The 22,317-nt window shown below is 43.0% G+C and overlaps 1 protein-coding gene across 2 annotated transcripts in view; it reads left to right on the plus strand.

Annotated features, from left to right (window-relative positions):
- DNAH6 (dynein axonemal heavy chain 6) overlaps positions 1 to 22,317 on the plus strand; it is a 2,458,578-nt gene that overhangs the window by 826,830 nt on the left and 1,609,431 nt on the right. For both annotated transcript variants that reach the window (XM_085636629.1, XM_085636630.1), the window contains exons 23-24: positions 4,746 to 4,842; positions 15,998 to 16,214. In XM_085636629.1, the coding sequence (XP_085492755.1) occupies positions 4,746 to 4,842; positions 15,998 to 16,214 (314 nt within the window). The remainder of the gene's footprint in view (positions 1 to 4,745; positions 4,843 to 15,997; positions 16,215 to 22,317) is intronic.

Below are 22,317 nucleotides of genomic sequence, written 5' to 3' on the forward strand. Positions count from 1 at the left end.
CTTCGCACCCAGCTATGCAGGGTTGTACCTGGGCTGGAGGGAGGAGCAGGTGGGCAATAACATCAAGGCCTTTAAGCAACATGTCGTCCATTGGGTAAAGTATATCGATGATGTATTTTGCATTTGGAGATTAACTAAAGCTGAGGCTAGTGACTTTGTGGAAACTCTCTATAGGAATTAACTTAATTTGAGATTTACTAGGGAAGTACATACAAGTGAGATAGAATTATTGGATGTCAAAGTAAGAGTTGTAAACAACAAACTAGAAAGTACGCTATTTTGCAAGAAAACAGCGGGCAATAGCTTATTGCATGCGAATAGTTGTCACCCCAAAAATGTAATTAATAGCATTCCGTTTGGTGAGCTCCTCAGGGCTTGGAGGAATTGTAGCTCAGATGTAACATTGATGATGAAATGAATGTGATGAAAGAGAGATTCATGGAAAGAGGTTATTCTAAAAGAACAATAGACCAAGCCATGAATAAGGTAAAAACAGTGAAAAGAGACGATTTACTGAAGGTTAGGATTAAAGATGACAAAGGGGAGGATCCGATTCGATTTATTACAGCCTTTAGTAACCAAGCATGGGAGGTTAAAAGGAGCCTTAAAATATTCTGGCAGGTTCTAGGAACCAATGAAACATTGAGGAATACGTAGGTGATAACCCCAAAATCACGTTCAGGAAATGTACATCACTTAACGATATGTTAAGCTCAAGTACAATACAGACTACTGAAAAACCATATAAAATAAAAGGTTTTTATGTATGTGGGGTCTACAAGGCATTCAAATTTAGCACCAGCTGTAAACAATTAGAATTGTCTAAACAGTTAAGACCATGAGTTGTTAATAAACATTTTACTTGTAATTCAGATTTTTGCGTTCACGCATTGATCTGTATATGTTCCCTAGTTTACATAGGGAGCACAATCCACAAAGTAAAGAAACGAATATTGGAGCACATGAGAGCAGTCTCGGTTTCCAGAGCAAAGTCCAGCTCAGTCCAGGGTGCCCAGATGGTCAAAGATGAAGTAGTGTCTGATCTGAATCTTGTTCCATGACGAATCTAGGGACCCACCCACAGGTAAGCCCTTAAGTCCTTCAAAGAAAGGGTTGGTACGATTCAGGGCTCACTCCCAGAGGAGGGGCTGGACAGTGGGGAGGATACTCCCATGTCCTTTGTCCAGTTTCGTGCCAGAGCGGGAACCAACGGTTCCCTGAACTAGTTTGAAGTGGAGTATGCAAGGAGGGCACCATGTGTGCCCGTCAAGCAGTCTCAGTGGCACTGGCAAGCGCCCCCACCTAGCCCAATATACTAAACCCGGTCTGGAGGTGGTCACACCTCCCTGTGACAGGATATCTATTGTTCTGCCTTCCCCTGCTTGAGCTTGGCTCAGCAAGAGGAGGGCAGAAACATGTCTCGGGTTGGCAGCAGCCCTAGTTTGCTGTCCAGTTGTGGAACACTGGTACTGGGAGGACTAAGGGCCTCCCGGAGGAGTTTAACAGTGCATGGAATCATAACACCCACCCTGTTTACGGTGTGGGGGGTATGACTCCAACATGTTTGATACAAAACTTAACAGGGTTTGTTACAGCCAGTTTAGAGATCATCATCGCGTAATGAGGCATGGCCACTCTATATGTCTTAATGGCTGATGCTCTTACAACCCGGGAAAATTGACTTCGAAGGTTGTAGGGGTGTCCCGCTCATGCAGGGGCACCCTCACACTTGGAGCCAAGCACCCTGCCTTCAGGGTTGAAAGGCCTGCCTTAGGGGTGGCTTGTAGGTTTTAAGTGTAGTGACCTCAGATATAGAGAAACCTATATCTGTCGTAAGTGGTGCTTGCACCAGCTTAAACAGGCTGCCATGGCAATGGCAGACCTGTGGTCACAATTTGAGTGGTCTCCCTTGGATGGCATAATACATGCTTCAGCCCATGGGAGATCCCTGGTGTACCTATGCCCTGGGTACCTTGGGACTTATAAGGGTACACCAGGGGCCAATCTGGGGTGTACCTTATTACTCACCATATCCAATTTAGGAGCGAAAGCACAGAGACTGGGGTCCTGATTAGCAGGATCCCAGTCAGACTAGTCAGAAACAGCATAACACCAGGCAAAAAATGGGGGTAACCATAAAAGCAGATCCTACTTTCCTACAGATCTTAGCAAAATAATCTGCAGGAAAGCAATGTACAAATATAAACGTGCTATAAGACAGACTAGAATCTTGTACTTCAGTGCAAAGATAGAAAACGCCTCTAACGTGTCCCAGGAAGATTTGAAGCTGGTGAATAGCTTCATGAAATCAGCTACAAGCTCCGTACGCCTCCCACTATCAGGAGAACGCTGTAATATGTTTACCAATTTCTTCCTCAATAAAGTAAATACAATTCTTAAACCCTTGCTAAAAACCCTGACCCCCATCTAACCCCATACTTAGGTTTATCAACCATAATCAAAATAACCTTGTTTCCTGACATAAACAAAGGAGCCCCTGAAGAAACCCTAAAGTCCATCAAATCAGGATCACCACATGATTTGGCCCCCCCTAATATTCTGAGCAGAGGTGGCATTAATTTCCTGTTCATTCTAATAGACATTTTTAATCACTCCCTGGACAATGATAATGTTTCCATGTGTGGAAACACGTTTTGTCAAACCCTTACTGAAAAAACTCTCGGCCAGTTTTCCTGGCAGAAAACTATAGACTAATCTCCTTATTCTCGTTAGCAAGCAAATTACTAGAAAAACACGTGAACAAACATCTTTCTGTTTTTTGGGAAACTCACGCTATTCTCCATCCCACCCAAAAAGGCTTTAGACCAGGCAGCAGCACTGAGACTGCCCTGCTAGTAGCCACGGAAGAACTGCTGTCACTTTTGGCCCTAGGCTGCTCAGAAGCCATGATAATGCTAGACTTGAGTGCTGCCTTTGACACCGTCTCATATTCAGTCATCATTCAGACAACGGAGGAAGCTGGAAGCTCTGCGGCCACACTAAAATGGCTCATAGCCTTCCTGGAAAATAGGAGCTGCCATATCTGGGAAGAACCCTTTTCTCAGCAAGTCACCCCTTTAAATGTGGGGTCCCACATGGCTCTTCCCTGAGCCCTACACTATTTAATCTATACATGCTTCCCATGGCGGAGATCGTGCAATCACTTGGCCCCGAACTTAGGACTTAAAACTTAATGGCAAAAAAGACAGAAGCACTAGTCGTTGATAACAGCCCTTCAAGCTGGATGGAACTTTAGTGGCCAGAATACCTTTGAGAGTTTCCAAGCCTGTGTGAGCAATCAAATACGGTGGTTTTTGGGTTGATGATAAACTTTCTTTGGAAACTCAGGCCAGGAAACTTGCCGGAACCAGTTTTGAAATTTTGAGAACTCTAAGAAAACTGCTACATTGGCTGCCACCATCTTCTAGGAGAGTGATTGTGCAGGGACTGATCAACTCTCACCTAGATTATGGAAACTCCCTTTATCTTGGATGTCACATGTATGTGATAAAAAGACTTCAAGTTGTTCATACTGTGGCAGCTTGGACTCTTAAAAAAAAATCCCCAAACACCAGTCGGATTCACCAGCTTTAGCCCCCCCTGCACTGGCTTCCTTAGCAGAAAATGATCCATTTTAAGGCACTGTCCATCGCCCTTCGGGCTGTGCGTGGGAACTTTCAACTCCTTATTCAGTAACTACTTAATCCTTACATTACCAGGAGGTCTCTATGGTCTGGGAAACTAAAGCTTCTGGCAGTACCTCAGATTAACAAAACAAGATACGGCGGTCGATCCTTAATTTACCTGGTTCCTAAACTCTGGAACTACCTCCCCGCTGTCCTGAGAATGAACCAATCAGAATCCAGTTTTAGAAAACTCCTGAAAACGCCTTTTTTTAGTCTCCTGTTATTATTTTTAAGTACATGTAGAAGCTGGCTTGTGTGTTGTTGTTAGTGCTGGGAAGGCCAGTTGGGTAGCTATGTACTATACAAAAATGCCAGAATAGAGTAGTACTCTCCTTTTTGTTAATTTGTTATGATTTCTAGTTTGGTTGTTGGGTGTTGGGAGTCTGTGCTAATTTACTCTTTTCAAATGAATAATAATCGCCGACCTAAGGTTTGTTGGTGTAACATTTGCTGTTTTTTGTTAAAATGGCAATAAAGAAAATTGATCCATAAAACAAGTATTGGGGCATGCTCATCATATTGTATGAGTAAGGAATTAGGAACAGTATTTGAATTGTATCTATCATTTAGTTCTTCTTATCTGTGATACTTTGTCTATTGTTTTTTTGTCTTCTAGAAGTTACTAAATTCCTTTGCCCGTTCCACAAGGGTCTTGTGACTCTTAGCCCCTGTTGAAAAGCAGTTAATAAGTTTGGTGTGTAGCCGCTGTTGAAAATCAGTTAATAAGTTTGGTGTGTAGTGGTAGAGATTATAGAGTATTGATAATGAAAGAGAACTTCTCATATGTGAATTGATAAGATTTTGGCTTCAACATGTAAAATCTTAAATGTTTAGTAATCTTTGAGTAAGTTGCCAGATTTGGTAGAGTCGCATGAATAACATTAGCAAAGTGAAAAGTTTTCCACTTTTCTTTTAAATTGCAATATTTTATACTTCATATTTTTATAGTGTCCCTTCTGAGGCTTTCAGATACTTAAGTAGATTTTCTCTTACAGCTTTATTATTTTTGTCACATTTTATTGAACCTAGTCTTGAACAATGTTCCTTTTTATGGTACAGGTTTGCTTGAGACTTTCCAGAATAATAATGGTCTTCTTGATGAAATTCAAAAGTGCCTTGAGGCTTACTTGGAATCAAAGAGAGTTATCTTCCCACGGTAAGTGAAAAAATGAATGAAACTATAATATTCCGTGATTGGTAGATGTATTTCCTTCATTAATTTGAGATAGCAACACTAGTAAATACATTTGCAATGTTTCTATCTTGGCTTCAAAAGTGTTAAAGCAAAAACATTGTGAATGCTGCATTTGTTTTGACTCTATACAGTCCTTGATTTGTTTGCCATTCATAATTACTTCATTCAAATGTAACAAGCAATAAATATGCCCTGATTCCAGCTAGAAGCAATAAAGAAATGTAAGCATTTGCCAAACAGATGATCAAGCAAAATAAGTAATTTTTTTTTTAAACCACTGATCCTGATTACGAGTCTGGAGGTCCGAGGACCGCCAGACTCGTGGTGGCATGGCAGTCCAGCCTCCACCACACCAGTGATCCGACTGCCCCATTACAAGTTGGGCGGACCGATCGCCGATGCCGCCAGGGAACCACTGTTCCCTGGAGGTGGTGTGGTGCTCAGAGGCCGTGGTCCCACCAAGCATATTACGACTTTTGTCTCCTCCAGGGTTTACATAGCGGTTCCTCCTCCATGTAAACCTTGGCGGCGAGGGAACATAGAGGGCCCTGTGCCTCTTCCGCTTGTGCATGCACACAGGGGCGTATAACATATGCCCGCACAGAAACTTCCTGCGTGGCATGGACTTTCGAGTCCATGCCATGCAGGAACCTTGTGAGGCATTCCTATTGAGGTGCCTTTTCAAAGGCACCATGGCCTTTAAAACAGGCACCGCCCTGGGAACGACATGCCGCCCGCCAGACTACAAATAACTTGTAATCTGACAGGCAGGTGGTGGCGAGTCTCAGCAGTGCGGGGCGGTGTAGGGCAGTGCAGGGTGCTGCGGGCCGTGTGGGGCACTGCCGAAACTCGTAATTGACTCCTTAATTTATTCTGAATGTCCAATTTAGCTCAGAATGTCTTAGTAAGGGCTGGACTGGCCATAGCAGGCACCAGGCGTTTCCCCGGTGAGCCGCCAGGGTGAGGGCCGGTTTTAGGCCCCTGGGGGGTGTTTTTGTTACCGGGGGCTGGCAATATCGCCCCCTGTAACAAAATCGGCCGGTTTCGTTTTCCAGTCCGGCCCTGGTCTCAGTGTAAGAGTTTAATATGTGACAGTGGGATTAGTTCTGAGACAACCAGAGGGATGAGCTTGTTTGTTGTGAAGAGAATCTCAGAAGAACATGAAAGACTTCAAAGATTTTCCCAACAGCACCAAGTCCATGTGCGTGCTTAAGATGAGAGGGTGGACGGAGGCAGCAGTTTTCAGGCAAACACCGTGAGAAACATGTAAAGCTCATGATGACAGTCATCAGATCCTCCTCCTTTGAGAGAGTATGGGTGCAAGGGTGTGCCCAGCACCACTTCAGTGAGTCATCTACTCCTGTCAGATGTGGAAAAGAAAATGCCATTTTGGCTAAATCTGGTGCACAAAATTTGTATAGGGTTCGGGGAATAAACCCTTGTGTATTCTGAAGTAAGTGAACTTCAAGGAAACCCATTGAGGATAAGCCAGTTACGCTGAGAAAAAGGGAACAATCAGAACTTAAAGGGTGGGTTAAGAGAAAGAACAAACCCAAATAAGGGATAAATCAGCTGAAGGCTGACACAAAAATGCTATGAAGTGCAGAGAGGAGAGAAATTAATACCGTCTTTCATTGACCATTCGAGTAGAAATCTAATTATCCGCTGAAACACCATGACGTGTTGGAGGTCAAATTGCTATATAATATGTTGCATTGTGAAAAGCTGAAAACAAGTAACTGGAATCTTTGAAACTATTTTACTGTTCATTGTTTTCAGGAGGAGCCCAGTGACGCATCCTAAATAGCGAGTCTGGCATTGATAAAGCTCTTGAAATACAATGTTAAGTGCAGCTCTCTCTCATCCTCTCTTCTCTGTTTCATTCATGATTAATAGAATCATCACTTCTTGACACCTCCGGATTAATGTGCTGTCAAACTGCTAGTGAGGAGCCCTCATAAGTCACATAGGTTTACACTAGCAACTGCTTACTAGAAAACATAGATGGTTCTCCCAACCCTAGTGATGTTTTTAAAACATGCCGTTTAGACACTTGAGCTTTCAACAGCTGATTACTGCATCAAGCCTGTCTTTGTGTACGCCAAGCCCATGTCTATAAACTTCAATGGGTGCTATATACTTTCCTCAGAGCATCTCTACCCCAATACTTTCCAGCTGATGAACTTAAAGTCGGAGGAACTTTTATTTTACAGTGTTGTGTTATGTTGGTTGTCTACCAATAGCCATAACTTACTTCCTGTAGTCAGTATAAACGATGTCTTGTTTTCCATTTTGCATAATCAATCTACACTTTTTCATGTGCACTATATGCTTACTATGATTTTTACTTTATAAAATTAGTTTTACAAGAGATGCACGTGTATGCTATGTTATGTTATGTTAATGTTATTTGTGTAACTCTTTAAACCATTATTATGGCTCTGTTTTACTATCTAAATCTAGTCGTCATTTGATGTGGAATGGAAAAGCCTTCTTTTGATAGTCAATGTTGTCCAAGTGCTACCTCATTATTCTTATGTCATTTTTGTTGATATTTGATTGCCTTTAGTTAGTAGTTTATTCAGTGTTAAGTTTAGAAATGGTTATCCAGTATTGGATCTTTCATAGATGCACATACTTGAATCATTCCCCATCGCCGAAGTGGGAGTTCCACTATACCATAATAAACCGGTATGTATCATTAACATAGGCTAAAATGGCAATGTAAAGTCAACGTAGAGCCTATCTATGCCTTTTTTTTAAAGTACCAAAATTTAAACTATAACCAATCAGGCAACAGCACCCTCTGGAATACTCCAAAGAAAGGCTTAGAGACAGATGAAGGTAAAAAGATATTTGCGAGTTCTTAAAAGCGATTTTTACCGAATCGCTATTATGAACTCGCAAACCGCCATGTAGATAAAGAAATCGCAAAAAAAATGTGCTTCAGTATAACTCACAAACCCCCATACCGAATCAGTATCACTGATTCAGAATTAGCAAAATCGCAATTTAAAAAAATCGCAAATTTGCGAATCTGCCATTCAGGTGCACCCTGATGACATCACACACAGGAAGTGGCCACACCCATGCTGTATATCAGTGCCTGAGGCTGTGGGAGATGCAGAGAGCAGGAGCACACACCCAGGAGCTGCACAGGAGTTTCCAGGCAGACACCAATTTACAAGATGGACACAGAGGAGAAGGGAAAGGAGCCTGCAGAGGAGAAAAGGAAGCAGAAATTTTGTGAGAAGGAGTTGGAGGTCCTAATTTAAGAGGTGGTGAAGACACATGACCAGTTATTTGGAAAGAAATCCCTGCACGTCCCTGAATCCCAGAAGAGAAAGATCTGGCTGGAAATACAAGGCAATATCAATGCCATTGGTGTCACCCAGCGCTCCAATGACGACCTGAAGAAGTGCTGGTATGACCTGCGTTCCAGGGCAAAGGAGAGGGTAGCTGACAGGCTGAAACAAGCAAAGAAGACATATGGTGGACAATAAGCAGCGCCTGCAACCACACCCCTGGATGATTTGGTGGAGTCCACCCTCCAGCCTGAGACCATCAGTGGCATAGGAGACGTGGACAGCTCAGCCTGAGACAACACCAGACAAGGTAAGATGCATGCACAGCATGGCCTGAACATCCCCCATCCCCCATCCTCAATCCCCAATCCCCCATGAGCAAGTCAGAATTCTACTCCAGTCCATATTTTGCAAACAACCAGGAATGCATCATGGGAGATGTAGACCCAAACCCCATATAGCATATCAGTGAGATTACTGAACACAATTGCAGGGGCCTCACATCAGTCAATAACGAAGCAGAGAACTGTTAGTGTGAATAGCAACTCATGTAATTTAATGTAACACAAATGCTGCAAGGCAAGTCAGTAAATGGACATTCTGTATCCAGACAGAGCACTTTCACTTTGGGGAAAACCAGCATTGGATCTCTTTGCAACAGGCGAGAACAACAAATGCAAGTTCTATGCTAGTCGTTACCAGCTCCCAGGGTCATAGGGGAATGCCTTTTTTATCAGATGCTCTGGAATTTATGCATACACTTCCCCTTCCCGCTCATACCGAAGGTTCTCAACAAAATGAAGATGGATCACTGTTGCCTCATCCTCATTGCTCCCAGGTGGCCCCCGCAACACTGGTTTACGGAGCTCCTCCTGCTTTCGGAATCCAATCCCATTCATCTGCCTGCCATGCCAACACTGTTGACCATGAACCAGGGCCAGGTCCTACACCTGGAACCAGCCTGTCTCCACTTATGCACATGGCTCCTGCATTTTATGAGTTGAAAGAAATAAACATTCCTCAAGACTGTAGGGATATCTTATCCAAGACAAGAGTGGAAACAACAAATAAAACATGCAAATTGAAATGGAAGTTATTCTGTTTATGGTGTCAACAGTGTACCCTACATCTGTTAGATGCTTCACCGGAGCAGATTTCGCCTTATCTCCTATCTCTCACTAAGTCATGATAGTGTATGTGTCTGTCAATATCTAGGTACAGACTTTAATCACACTTTCTCTGTTCCACAACAACAATTAAACAATTTGTTAAGGGGTTGTTTAGATTTTCCCACCAGTACAAGCCCTTCCTCCAAAACAGCATCTCGATCCAGTTCTCTCCCAACTTATGAAACCACCATTTAAACCTATTCACAAAACAGACCTAAAGTTTCTCATGTGGAAGATTGCGTCACTTCAGCTCGCAGTCGGTGAAATAAAGGCTTTCACAACACAAGAGCCTTTTCTACATTTCACTGCCGAAAATGGGTTTCTCAGAACAAATCCTACTTTTATTCCCAGGGTTCCATCATAATTTAATCTCAGTTAAACTATCATACTTTGTACCTTTTTCCCAAATCCAACATTACCAACTGAAAGGTCTCTTCATACCTAAGAGATCAACGGATGTCTTAAATTCTTTTTACCTCAGACTAAACTAATACGGAAAACTGATCAACTGTTTGTTGCTTATGTGCAATCTAGCAAGGTATTTCAGTGACACAGGCAACCATCGCAAGATGGATTTCTGCAACCATTCTGACCTGTTTTAATCCACTCACTTCACATCTACACACACTAGGCCTCTTACCCCTACCTCACCCAATGGCAGGAAAAGAAGATCCCCGCCAAAGAGCCCCGTTCTGGGTGCCCGTCAGGTATTGCAGCGCCGACCTGACGAGGGGCAGGCTCATATGATGAAGCATGACACCTAGCTTGCTAGGTGTGTGAGAGCCCTAGTTCAGACAAGGGAGATCCCCACTCCCTTTCTTCTCCAGGTGGGACGAACATCAGTTGGTGCCACTCCCACCTGTTCCTTTACGTTCATTCACTCAGTCTCTGAGGAACTCCACACCCCTTTCTGCTCACTGTTCATGTGGGGCATGTGTGTTGTACCTCGTTAAACTCACCCCATTGTCCCTCTGGTTTGGTACATATTATCGTATAAAGCATGATTGTTACATCTTACTTACCGTATTTATACAATCATACTATTATACAATCATATGTGTTTTGATTATATATATATATATATATTCACTTAAAAAACCATAGGTTTCACACATGTTATAGTTAGCTGTACATTTCACTCGTAAAAAACCAATGAAATTCCACGTTATAGTTAGATCAGGTAACTATAACTTGCGCGCCCACAATAAACTGCTGATGACGTCACATAGTACATCACTCATGACATGGTCAGTGACATCACTCATGACATCAATGATGACATCTGAAATTACACATTGTGGATTGCGGTTGCGCAAGTTATAGTTACCTGATCTAACTATAACGTGGAATTTCATTGGTTTTTTACGAGTGAAATGTACAGCTAACTATAACATGTGTGAAACCTATGGTTTTTTAAGTGAATTTGCATGGTTTTGTAAATGATAATTCCTAACTATAACATGTGTGAAACCTATGGTTTTTTCAGTGAATTTGTACGGTTTTTTAAATGCTAAGTTATGTATTTATTTATTTATTTTTTTCTGGTTTTTCACTATGCGCACACCCTGCGCACACCCTGCGCACACCCTGCGCGCACGGTGCGCTTTGCGCACCGAGCGCCCACGTTGCGCAGTCCATGCCGTGCGCGCCTCGCCTTTTTTTACGCAGTAACATTTTTTTTTTTCTCCCTTGTGGGTCCTTTAATTTATTTAATAAATGTGATTGTTACTTCTTTATTTATTTTTTTTTATTTTTTTTGCCGTGCGCGTACGGTAAGCTTACCGTACGCGTACCCCGCGATTTTTTTTTAAAATTATTAAATTTATTTTTCGTACTTTTGGGTCCTTCTTGGACCCCCTGACAAACACTAGGGGGTCTGCAACTCTCTTCGTTGCCCCCGTTTCACGTTCCCCACCTTTGTTTCTCAGTGCGAGAGACAGAAAATGGCGGCCGACACTTCCTGATTTCGACCGATTCGAATGTTTACAGTCATGTAACCACCAATCAGAATTGAGCTCGCGCACGGCACCGTACGCGTACGGTAAGCTTACGGTAAGCGCACGGAGCGCGCTTACAGATATATATATATTGATTTAAATGCTATTTTCTCAGGACCTACTGAACAGATTTACACCAGACCTACAAAAGGCACACCCTTGACCTGAGGACTACCTCTCTGCCAAATTTCAAGTAATTCTGTTCAGCCGTTCGGGCTGTAGCTGTGTCTAAAGGTCCTATGGAAAAATGCATGGGGAAAACGCGTTTTGGGACCCTCCTTTTTTCTCAACCCCCGCTTGACGAATCCCCCCGAGACTTTCAGGGTAGGAGCGTAGCGTAGCGTAGCGCCCCATTAGTTTTGAAAAATTCGCGAGGATTCGTCGACCGGCGCCAAAGTTATTCCAAATAGAATGTTGCGGATTTCCTATGGAAACACGGTCCTAACTATAACTATCTACTGGCGACCGCCAGTAGATAATATATATGTGTGTGTGTATATATATACATGTCTGTATGGATATAGAGATGCAGTAAACTGTTACCCACCATCCTCAAAGGTACTTAATTTACTACAATGTTTACCTACAATACTGCCTGCTATTCTGATATTCTGACTTGAAGCACGAAGATTTCATGAACTGGAAACAGGTTAATGGACCTGAGGCCCACCGGAGGGCTGGAAAACTTCCAGGATTATGAATTTGTCAGATAAACAAGTTGGTAAAGACATGACCTCACCAAAGAGGAAGAATCGGGACTACCACTCCCGGCATGCCGCTTACTGGAAAGTGAATGCCAGAAGGGTATAAGATGTGGCAGTCCACTTCACGTCTTACCAACACACCCGCCCTATGATTAAGGTGTAAGCGGCATCGAAACGCGTCAGGGAGAAGTATCGTTTGGGTCCATAACGCTGTTTCCTGCACAAATAATTTGGAAAAACTGACCTTTGTGGAGTGCAACTTTAAAGCTCGGGGCTTTTTTTGAAGAAGTAAATGCACAGCATCTCTGGCCGTGGAAGTTTGCACCGCCATCAAAACTGGACTGAGGTCTTTGGGGCTGGAAATTGAATCACGGCCCCCTTGCAGCACGAAGGTTTCATGAACTGGAAACAGGTTAATGGACCTGAGGCCCACCGGAGGGCTGGAAAACATCCAGGATTATGAATTTGGCAGATAAACAAGTTGGTAAAGACATAACCTCACCAAAGAGGAAGAATCGGGACTACCACTCCCAGCATGCCGCTTACTGGAAAGCGAATGCCAGAAGGGTATAAAATGCGGCAGTCCACTTCACGTCTTACCAACACGCCCGCTCTATGATTAAGGTGCAAGCAACACCAAAACGCGTCAGGGAGAAGTATCGTTTGGGTCCATAACGCTGTGTCCTGCAACAAATAGTTTAGAAAAACTGACCTTTGTGGAGTGCAACTTTAAAGCTCGGGGCTTTTCTTGAAGAGATATATATATATATATATATATATATATATATATATATATATATATATATATATATATATGTGTGTGTGTGTGTTTATATATGTCTGTATAGATATAGAGATGCAGTAAACTGTTACCCACCATCCTCAAAGGTACTTAATTTACTACAATGTTTACCTACAATACTGCTTGCTATTCTGATTCAAGCGTATGAATCGATGAAAGATCCAATACTGGAAAAGTAAATGAGTACTTATCTGTAACTGCAGGTCTCCAGTATTGGTATCTTTCATAGAGTTACATGTGACACAGACTCCTCCCCTGAGAGGCTCCCCTTACAAATTGGGTACAATTTATTCCCATTTGTGCTCGAAAATCTGATGAATTTAGCCTCTCTTTGTTTGGAGTATTCCAGAGGGTGCTGTCGTCCAAATGATTATAGGAATGATTATAGTTAAAATTTTGTCCTTTTTAGGTCTCGCGCCTAGCGTTGCAGTGCGCAGCAGTGCTCACGCAGCGTGAGACCTCTTGAAAGGGCTTTCGAAAGCTAACCACACGCTCGTGCGTGTGGTTTTGCTTTCTGCTGCTGTAATTGGCTTTCGCGTGCTTTTTTCAATAAATACAGCACGCAATTGGGCAAAGGCGGGACAATGTCCCGCCTTTGAAACGCCCATTCCCGACGGTGGCCAGCATGTGCAGCAGCGCTCGTTCGCCTTGCTGTCGCTGCCGCGCTCCCCCCCTCTGTGGCGCGCGCGCACCACTAGTTGTTGACACTAACGATCGCGACGCAATCGCTTTCAGTACCGCTTTTTTTTTATCAACAATGCTTTCTTGGACTTTCAATAGCTCCTGTATGCATAGTGCTGTTGCATTAAAAAGCAAAAACTGCCATTGTCATATATATTCAATTAAGGCCCAGTGTACCTGTGACATGTGCGGGTGACTTATTTCTTGTTATTAAATGTTTTCGCTTCATACACGGCCAGGCATAGCTTTCTTGAAAATCGCCGCCCTCCAGGCTTTTTTGGCAGCCATTTAACTCTCGCAGGAAACAGCTTGTCAGCAAAAGAGCGGAGCCGAAAAAACAGCTTGAGTCGGAAGCAAGCTTCAGCAACAGCGCTGGTTAGGAAAGTAACACATTTTACACCCACATTTATTCTGAGATACTTAGTTAACACTTCTTGTAAAGTGCTACAAAGTATATTTACAGAACTCGGTCAGGTCCCCAGGAAAGAGAGTGGCAAGGCCATTCTCAATATTTAATTTAGATCTATTCGTTCACCCAAAATTTCAGCTTGTAGACTACTTTAGACTAAAATGTCAACATTGTAGGATGACGAGATTTAATAAACCACAAATAGTGATGCTTCACAAACATAGAAGTAGGACTACAAGTTTACCCAGTGGCACAGAATGACTTAAGATCGTGCTCGCCAACAAAGTATTATCCTTGTTAATTATAATATATTTTTTAAGGCCGGTAACTAATCATAATTTAGCATTCCTGATCAGGAATTTTCATTTCTATTAAGGACACAGAGGTGAGGATTACACATTTATTTTCTTGCTATTTTATTAACAGCACCCATGTAAACAAATCGCCACATATTTTTATAACATCAAAGATGCAGGAAAAAAAGAAAATTGTTAATAATTCAGGACGCCTGGTCACTACAATGGAAGAACGTGTCTTGTAACCTTAATGGAGCTGGTTGCAGCAGACGCAAAAACCCAGGAAGGGCTTACTTAACGATTTTGTCAATCTGCAAACTTTTCTGTCCTCTCCTTTCGCTTTACAAAGCATTGTTGTCTGGTGTGTCCGTCCAATTGGTTAAATTGAACTGAACCAAGACCACAACTTAGTTTGTCAATTTTTACCAGGATATTGGTGGGGCTCATGTCATATGAGTAGGTCCTGTGAATCTAGAGGTTGCATGCGGCCTGTGTGATGCCCTGACCAGTATGCCTCACGTCAGTCAGAAATGACTTTTGGAATGCAATAAGCCAATTAATAAAGTAACTTATGCATTTTCTGTAACACCAGACTCTAAGTTTATCCACTCTCGAAAATGGAGAATAGAGACCAAGTCCAAAAATGGTGTTGGGACTAATTAGCATGGACAATATCCCAGGAAGTCATGTCGGGTGCGATACCCTTCACCATGCTGGTCATGTCTCGGTTGTACATCAAAGACAGATTACACACTTTGCTGTGTTAGATGACAGTAAGCAACTGTATACAGTCTGTATAAACCGCACATTCTTGTGTACTTTTTTTACCTCTGCAAAATGAATGATTGAAGTTCCTATGACTGTACGTTTAGAAAAAATAAGAGGGAAGCAAAAAATTACGGGCGCAGTTGTAAACCTCCACTCATGCCTGACGTAATAAAACACCAGCCAAGGAATGGAACTACTGCATTATGAAGATGTGAAACCTTACACAATTTCCCTCTATTTGGAACTCCCCACACTAATATCAGTGACTTGTTGCTTTAAATGCAGTTTAATCTATTATATGTATCCTTTACACTAATAGAGGAAATTGAACTTAGAATTTACTAAAGTGACCTTTAAAACAAGCATTGAAAATGCAATAGGTCTCGCCTTTGATTAAGTTAAAGACATTTGCTTTGCTTATGGTATTGTATAGCAAAGCAAATGGCTTTAACTTAATGAAATGCGAGACCTATTGCATTTTTAATGCTTGTTTTATAAAGGACATAGATAGGCTACTAAGTTGACTGTACTTTGCTAGTATATCCTATCTTAATGATGCATATTGCTTTATTATGGTACAGTGGGACTCCCACTTCGACGATGGGGAATGATTCAAGCATGTGAATCTATGAAAGATGCCAATGCTGGAGAACTGCAGTTACAGGTAAGTAACTCATTTTCTTCTTGTAGGTCAATATGAAAGTAAAATCATTTCAAAGTAGTCATTTTTGCTGTTTTATCTTATGTGTATCTGTGCGCATATGGGTAGATGCGCCAACAAACAGCTCAATTTTTTCTGTATTGGAATCTGCTTCAATCATTAATAAAAATACATTCCCAAATATACAGCTGTAAAATATTCTAGTTCCATACAAATCAGCTCATACTTCTCACATTCCATTATTACCTATTATTTATGAATAGGTTGAAAAATGTTGATATATTGTATACTTATTTAAAGTTGTATATGTTTTACGTTGAACAGGTTCTACTTTTTGTCAAATGATGAACTGCTGGAGATTTTGGCTCAGACCCGCAATCCTCAAGCTGTTCAGCCTCACTTGAGGAAATGCTTTGACTCTATTTCCAAGCTACAATTTGCTGAAGTACAGCCTTCTGAAGGGGAGCCTCCCGCAGATGGAGAGCAAAGAAAGGTGTTCACGAATGATATATTAGCAATGCTTTCACCTGAGGGAGAGCAGGTAAGGCTGTTGTTATCCAATGCCAATTTGTGTATGTGTAGGAGCCATGGTTCCAATAGTACAGTATCCGTCATAAAGCCTGATCAAAATATTTTATTGGCTGGTACTATTATATGCTCAATGGTATGGTGGTGCAGAATTTGCTTTGAAGAGTCTAAAAAAGTGTTTCTGCATGAAAAAGGTAGCTGAGGTACAACAACAAAGAAACACAGCACAATACCCAGTGGCTTAACAAAACCTAATGCGCCCACCTGCTCAATACATGGAGGGAGTGGGGTCCCCTACCCCCCACGTTGGCCCACTGCCACAAAATGAGTGGCACTGTAAAAGAAATTAAATACATGTGAAAGGGGGATATGGAGAGGTGAGGGACACCATTAGAGTGTGGTAGTGAGGGAATGCGTTGAGAAGGAGGACATGGTTTTTATTTGTAGCTACTCCCAACGGCTTTATTAATCCCACACTTAACCTGCTTATGCTCTGGGTAAGGGGGGGCCTCTGGGGATGGAGTGTTGGCAGAGGATGGATTGCTGGATGCATGGATAGCAGGGATGAATCGATTGATGGCTGGAGAGAAGTAAGGATGGATGGATAGAGAGAAGAATGGTATTGATTGGCAAATAAAGTGAAGAATGGTTGGATGGAATAGAAGGATGGATAGAAGACCAGTTTCAGGGGAGCATCCGAATATGTGCCCGGCTTGTTCGCCTCACTTGCTGCTATTCATTAGTGATATGCACGAAAGTGGTGGGCAGTTTATTTTTCTGGCTACTGCCTTCTTTCTTCTAAATCCTAAGTGCCAGGTGTTACCATATAATGATTTAATCCATTGTCCCCAGTGCCCATAGTTCCCTGCCTTCAGTCCTACAATTCCCATAGTGCCCTACGTATGGCCTACGATTAATCGAGTACTCCAGCATCTGGTTTTGTCATTTGTGATTTTCGCCCTATAGTCTCCCTGAAACTTAACTGCCCCATCTATTTATTGTGAAATAATTAACTTAGATGAACCTTTCCTTTCGTGTGCCGTATTCACCATTTTAGGTCCCCTTAACAGAACAGTGGCAGTTTGTTCACTGAGGGAGATGTTGACTAGGACTTACACTGTCAGCTGTGGCATCAAATGACAACACTTCTAAACTCTCCCCTGCTCTTTAGATAAGGTGGCAACTGCGCCATAACAGGCCATAACAGGTGGGCCCCCTCTCCGAGGATCCAGACCCCCTGCTAGCCTCCAGCGGTTGATCTCTATTAGCCCCTGCTCAATTGCGGCTAAACGTATCATGATGGGGTCCAATTTGTACTCAATATTAGGCATTATGCCTTAATTCTTCGCTCAACCGTTTCCCAAACTGAGTGATCTTGGGCAGATTAATTTGTCTTTTTGTGCCACAGTGATTTATATGCCCAAGTACAAATTATTTTTAGCAATAATCTAAATGCTATTTGCTAATGTACTTCTAGTGAAGATAACAAAGGTCAGTCTGTAGAGCACACACTAAAAGTGACTCATTTATTGATGATAATATATTTTCTTACTCTCCACAACCTCAGAAGGAAGACTGGGGATTGAGTGAATAGAACAAGAGGTACAACGTTTTTTTTACCCTCGGTGGAATTGTGCAAATTTCATGATCATTCCATTGAACGAATGTTTGAACTTTTTATACTTTTACGACATCTGCAGAACACATGTGATTTTCACTACCACCTCCAGCAAAGTGCGTAAAAAACAGTTCAATGGCTGATTTCCTTATTTCTGTGAAGAACATGTATGCACAGCAAAATGATGATCATTTTCTGGGTTTCTCTTCCACAGAAGCTAGTTGCTGGGCATCACCTCCCCATAACTCCTACTGGTATAATAAATACATACAACAGAATTGCCTGCGACTCTGGAACAGTGATAGTAACTCAATAGCGGTTATTCCTCATAGAACATTTTGGCAGCACTGTATGGACCCACTGAGCTTCCCACCTGTGACCTTTAAGGTAGCTGGCTGAGTTATATTACCAGGTTGTCCGAAAAATAGGAATATCTGTAGAAACAACAGATGGTGATGACATATTATGGGAGACCCTCATTTACAGTATTTTTTGACGATGAAAAAAGTTGCTGTTTTCATAAATTGCAGACCAAGCCTTTTCATGTACGTTCGAGAGGCCTGAACTCTAATGCACAATTTAATTTCTTGTTATGAATAGGCATAAGCCAGCACCCTTAAGTTATTCAACAATAAAAATACAGAATAAATACTTAAATAAATGTATTCATATAAACATACATGCATAAGAACATATGTATGCACTCAAATAGACACCTATATATCTACACACATACTACATAAACACATATGCCTAGATACGTGCACACATGCATGCTCACACTCATACACACGTATAACGTTATGACCACAGAGATGATAGAAAGAGAGAAGCAAGCAGGAGAAGAGCAAACACTGGGGAGCAAGAGTACCAGGTTGGCTAGAAGGAGAGGAAAAGAAAAAAAAAGAACAAGTGAGAGATAGAAGGGAGAGGGATTGAAGAGAGAGGGAGGGACTTGGAAAGCAACAGGGACAGGAAACAAGCATTTGCAATGCAATCGGTCCCTCCTTTGGGGTCTTATAAGTATTTAACCATGAAGCAAGTACATTGTCTGCAGCTGGGGTCAGTAGCAGTTTCACCGGGGTGGAGGGGTCTAACATTCTGAAACAGAGGGAGAAGAACGTGAGGAGATGGGTATTGCGAAGCAACATTATGCAAAAAATGTAGTGATGGGCATGGAACAAAGGCATGGGGAATAGGCATTGCAGGAGGTACAGGTCAAAGAGCAGGAGACGAAAAAGCATTAACTCGGGCTCTGACAAATTTGGTATGTTGCTAAGCTAGGCAGGAGTCAGGGTTTCATGTAGGTGGGTTACTCAGGCAGTAGTACTGGCAAGGGAGGACGGTAGTTACCTGAATGACTCAAGCAGGGTTTCGGGCAAGCGGTTGTGGACAACCACTCTCCTAACAGCTTGAGTACAAGTTCCCTTTCATCCACTACCAAACTTAACTTTAGTGGATTTTCTAGAAGCAGCTGCAGTCCTGGGATTTGCTTACTCAGGGCGGTGTTTGGCAACAGGTTGTGCACCAGTGACTGCTGGGGCTCTGGGAAATTGGTGCAGAAAAGTCTAGGTCATCGAGGTACTGAAGGCGGCCGTTATCCTTACTACCCGTGCCCCCATGCCTTGACCATGTCACGTACAATCGTGCCTCCGGGCTTGAGCGCGCTGTCATATAGCAGAAGTGTCTGCCTCTCTCCTGGAGGCTGCCTCCGCCCCCGTGGCTGCTGCTGCTGCTGCACCATCCGGAGACTGGACACTAACAAGCATTCACAATGCAATAGGTCTCGCAACTGCGAGTTTTAAAGCTATTGGTATTGTAAATCGCAATGCCTTTTGAAAAATTAACAGGTATTGTAATTTATAATAGTAATTTTCCAACAGTACCATAACTACCACTATTATTATTACTATCACCACAGAGTAGTAATAGTAATAATTGTAGTGGTGGTTATGGTACGTGGGGTGGTTGTAGCGGTGGTGGTGGTATTGGTACTGATGGTGGTGATACTGGTGGTGGTACTGGTGGTCTACGTGGATATTATTTAATTACTTATGCTACTGCTGGAATATTTTTTAACCAAAAAATACAAAAACTAACAAACATTATCATTTGAAACACCAATAGCTCAAACTTTTAGTAATGCAAGCCCTATTGCATTGCAAATGCTTGTTTTATGTTGCAGGCATGAGGTGCATCATCTATTCCCAAAATACAATCTTAGATTTGTAGACACTCATAACAATCCTATGGTAGGAGGCAGTTGTTCAGCCAGTGTACGGCTAATAGCTCACACAACTTTGCATTTTGATACCTGAAGTTTTAAATTACAATAAATGTAGTAGACCTCAGGCAGGAGACTTAAGTTACCAGTAACTGTGGAAAGAGCAATAACTTTAGAAACTGGTGCTTTATTTCACCTTTTCCGTGGTGTGAAGGTTACGTAACTGTTTTATTGCGTTCAAATGGGCACAATGGGGCTTATTTACAAGTCCCTTGCACCACCGGCACTTCAATTTTTGTGTGTTTCTCTCTGCTGACCTGGTTCTCTGGCTCTATAGCAGCTCTATTGACCTGGTTCTCTGGCTCTATAGCAGCTCTACTGACTTGGTTCTCTGGCTCTAAAGCAGATCTGCTGACCTGGTTCACTGGCTCTAGAGCAGCTCTGCTGACCTGGTTCACTGGCTCTACAACAGCTCTGCTGACCTGGTTCTCTGGCTGTACAGTGGCTCTGCTGACCTGGTTCTCTGGCTCTAGAGCGGCTCTGCTGACCTGGTTCTATGGCTCTAGAGCAGCTCTGCTGACCTGGTTCTCTGGCTCTACAACGGCTTTGCTGACCTGGTTCTCTGGCTCTACAGCAGCTCTGCTGACCTGGTTCTGTGGCTCTAGAGCAGCTCTGCTGACCTCGTTCTCTGGCCCTACAGCGGCTCTGTTGACCTGGTTCTTTAGATCTAAAGCAGCTCTGCTGACCTGGTTCTCTGGCTCTAGAGCGGCTCTGCTGGCCTGGTTCTCTGGCTCTAGAGCAGCTCTGCTGACCTGGTTCTCTGGCTCTACAACGGCTCTGCTGACCTGGTTCTCTGGCTCTAGAGCAGCTCTGCTGACCTGGTTCTCTGGCTCTAAAGCAGCTCTGCTGACCTGGTTCTCAGGCTCTAGAGCAGCTTTGCTGACCTGGTTCTCAGACTGTACAACGGCTCTGCAGACCTGGTTCTTTGGCTGTAGAGCAGCTCTGCTGACCTTGTTCTCTGGTTGTACAGCAGCTCTGCTGACCTAGTTCTCTGGCTCTATAGCGGCTCGGCTGACCTGGTTCTCTGGCTCTACAGTAGCTCTGCTGACCTGGTTCTCTGGGTCTATAGCAGCTCTGCTGACCTGGTTCTCTTGCTCTTCAGCGACTCTGCTGGCCTGGTTCTCTGGCTCTACAGCGACTCTGCTGACCTGATTCTCTGGCTCTACAGCAGCTCTGCTGACCTGGTTCTCTGGCTCTACAGCAGCTCTGCTAACCTGGTTCTCTGGCTCTACAGCAGCTCTGCTGACCTGGTTCTCTGGCTCTACCGCAGCTCTGCTGACCTGGTTCTGTGGCTCTAAAGCAGCTCTGCTGTCCTGGTTCTCTGGCTGTACAGCAGCTCTGCTGACCTGGTTCTCTGCTAACCTGGTTCTCTGGCTCTACAACGGCTCTGCTGACCTGGTTCTCTGGTTCTACAACGCTTGGTTCTCTGGCTCTACAACGGCTCTGCTGACTTGGTTCTCTGGCTCTAGAGCAGCTCTGCTGACCTGGTTCTCGGGCTCTAATGCAGCTCTGCTGACCTGGTTCTCTGGCTCTACAGCGGCTTTGCTGGCCTGCTTCTCTGGCTCTACAGCAGCTCTGCTGACCTGGTTCTCTGGCTCTACAGGGGCAAGAACGGAACCTAGAGTCAATCAGATAAGCATAGGTAAGCAATCAAACAAAGATTTGTTGAACAAACAATAACAAAAATACTAGTGTATTATAATACATTCTTCTTCAAAAAGACATCTACACAAATCTGTCAAATTCAGTTCCAGTTAGCAATGATAAAAAAGCAATCAAATTTTACAAGGTCCAATAGGTACCAAGGTAGCTAAAACCAGAAAATCACCCATGGTGTAAACATATCAAATGTGTAAAAGCAAAAAATATATATGGCACAGAATACAGAAAGAAAGAAGGAATGCATCTCACATCATATAATGAATCACACAGAGAATGATGGGATAGATACCACCACCGCAGTTCCAGGTCCCCGTGCACTTACAGCAGCAAAGGTGCCAAACTATAAGAGAGGAAGTAGACCGATGGTTATACATACTTGAAGTTGGGTCACCAGAATAGTAAATGGCAACAGCGTATCAATACCAAGGTGGAAAAGCATAAACGCTGTAGTGCGTCATGGATAGTTGCCAGACGTATTCATGGGAAGGAGGTAAGCTCAGTATAATCAGCGTGTGGGCGTTCAGCGTATGCAGCAATCAGATGCTCCACACA

This window comes from Triturus cristatus, chromosome 2_1 (genome assembly GCF_964204655.1).
Source record: "Triturus cristatus chromosome 2_1, aTriCri1.1, whole genome shotgun sequence".
Lineage (NCBI taxonomy): Eukaryota > Metazoa > Chordata > Amphibia > Caudata > Salamandridae > Triturus > Triturus cristatus.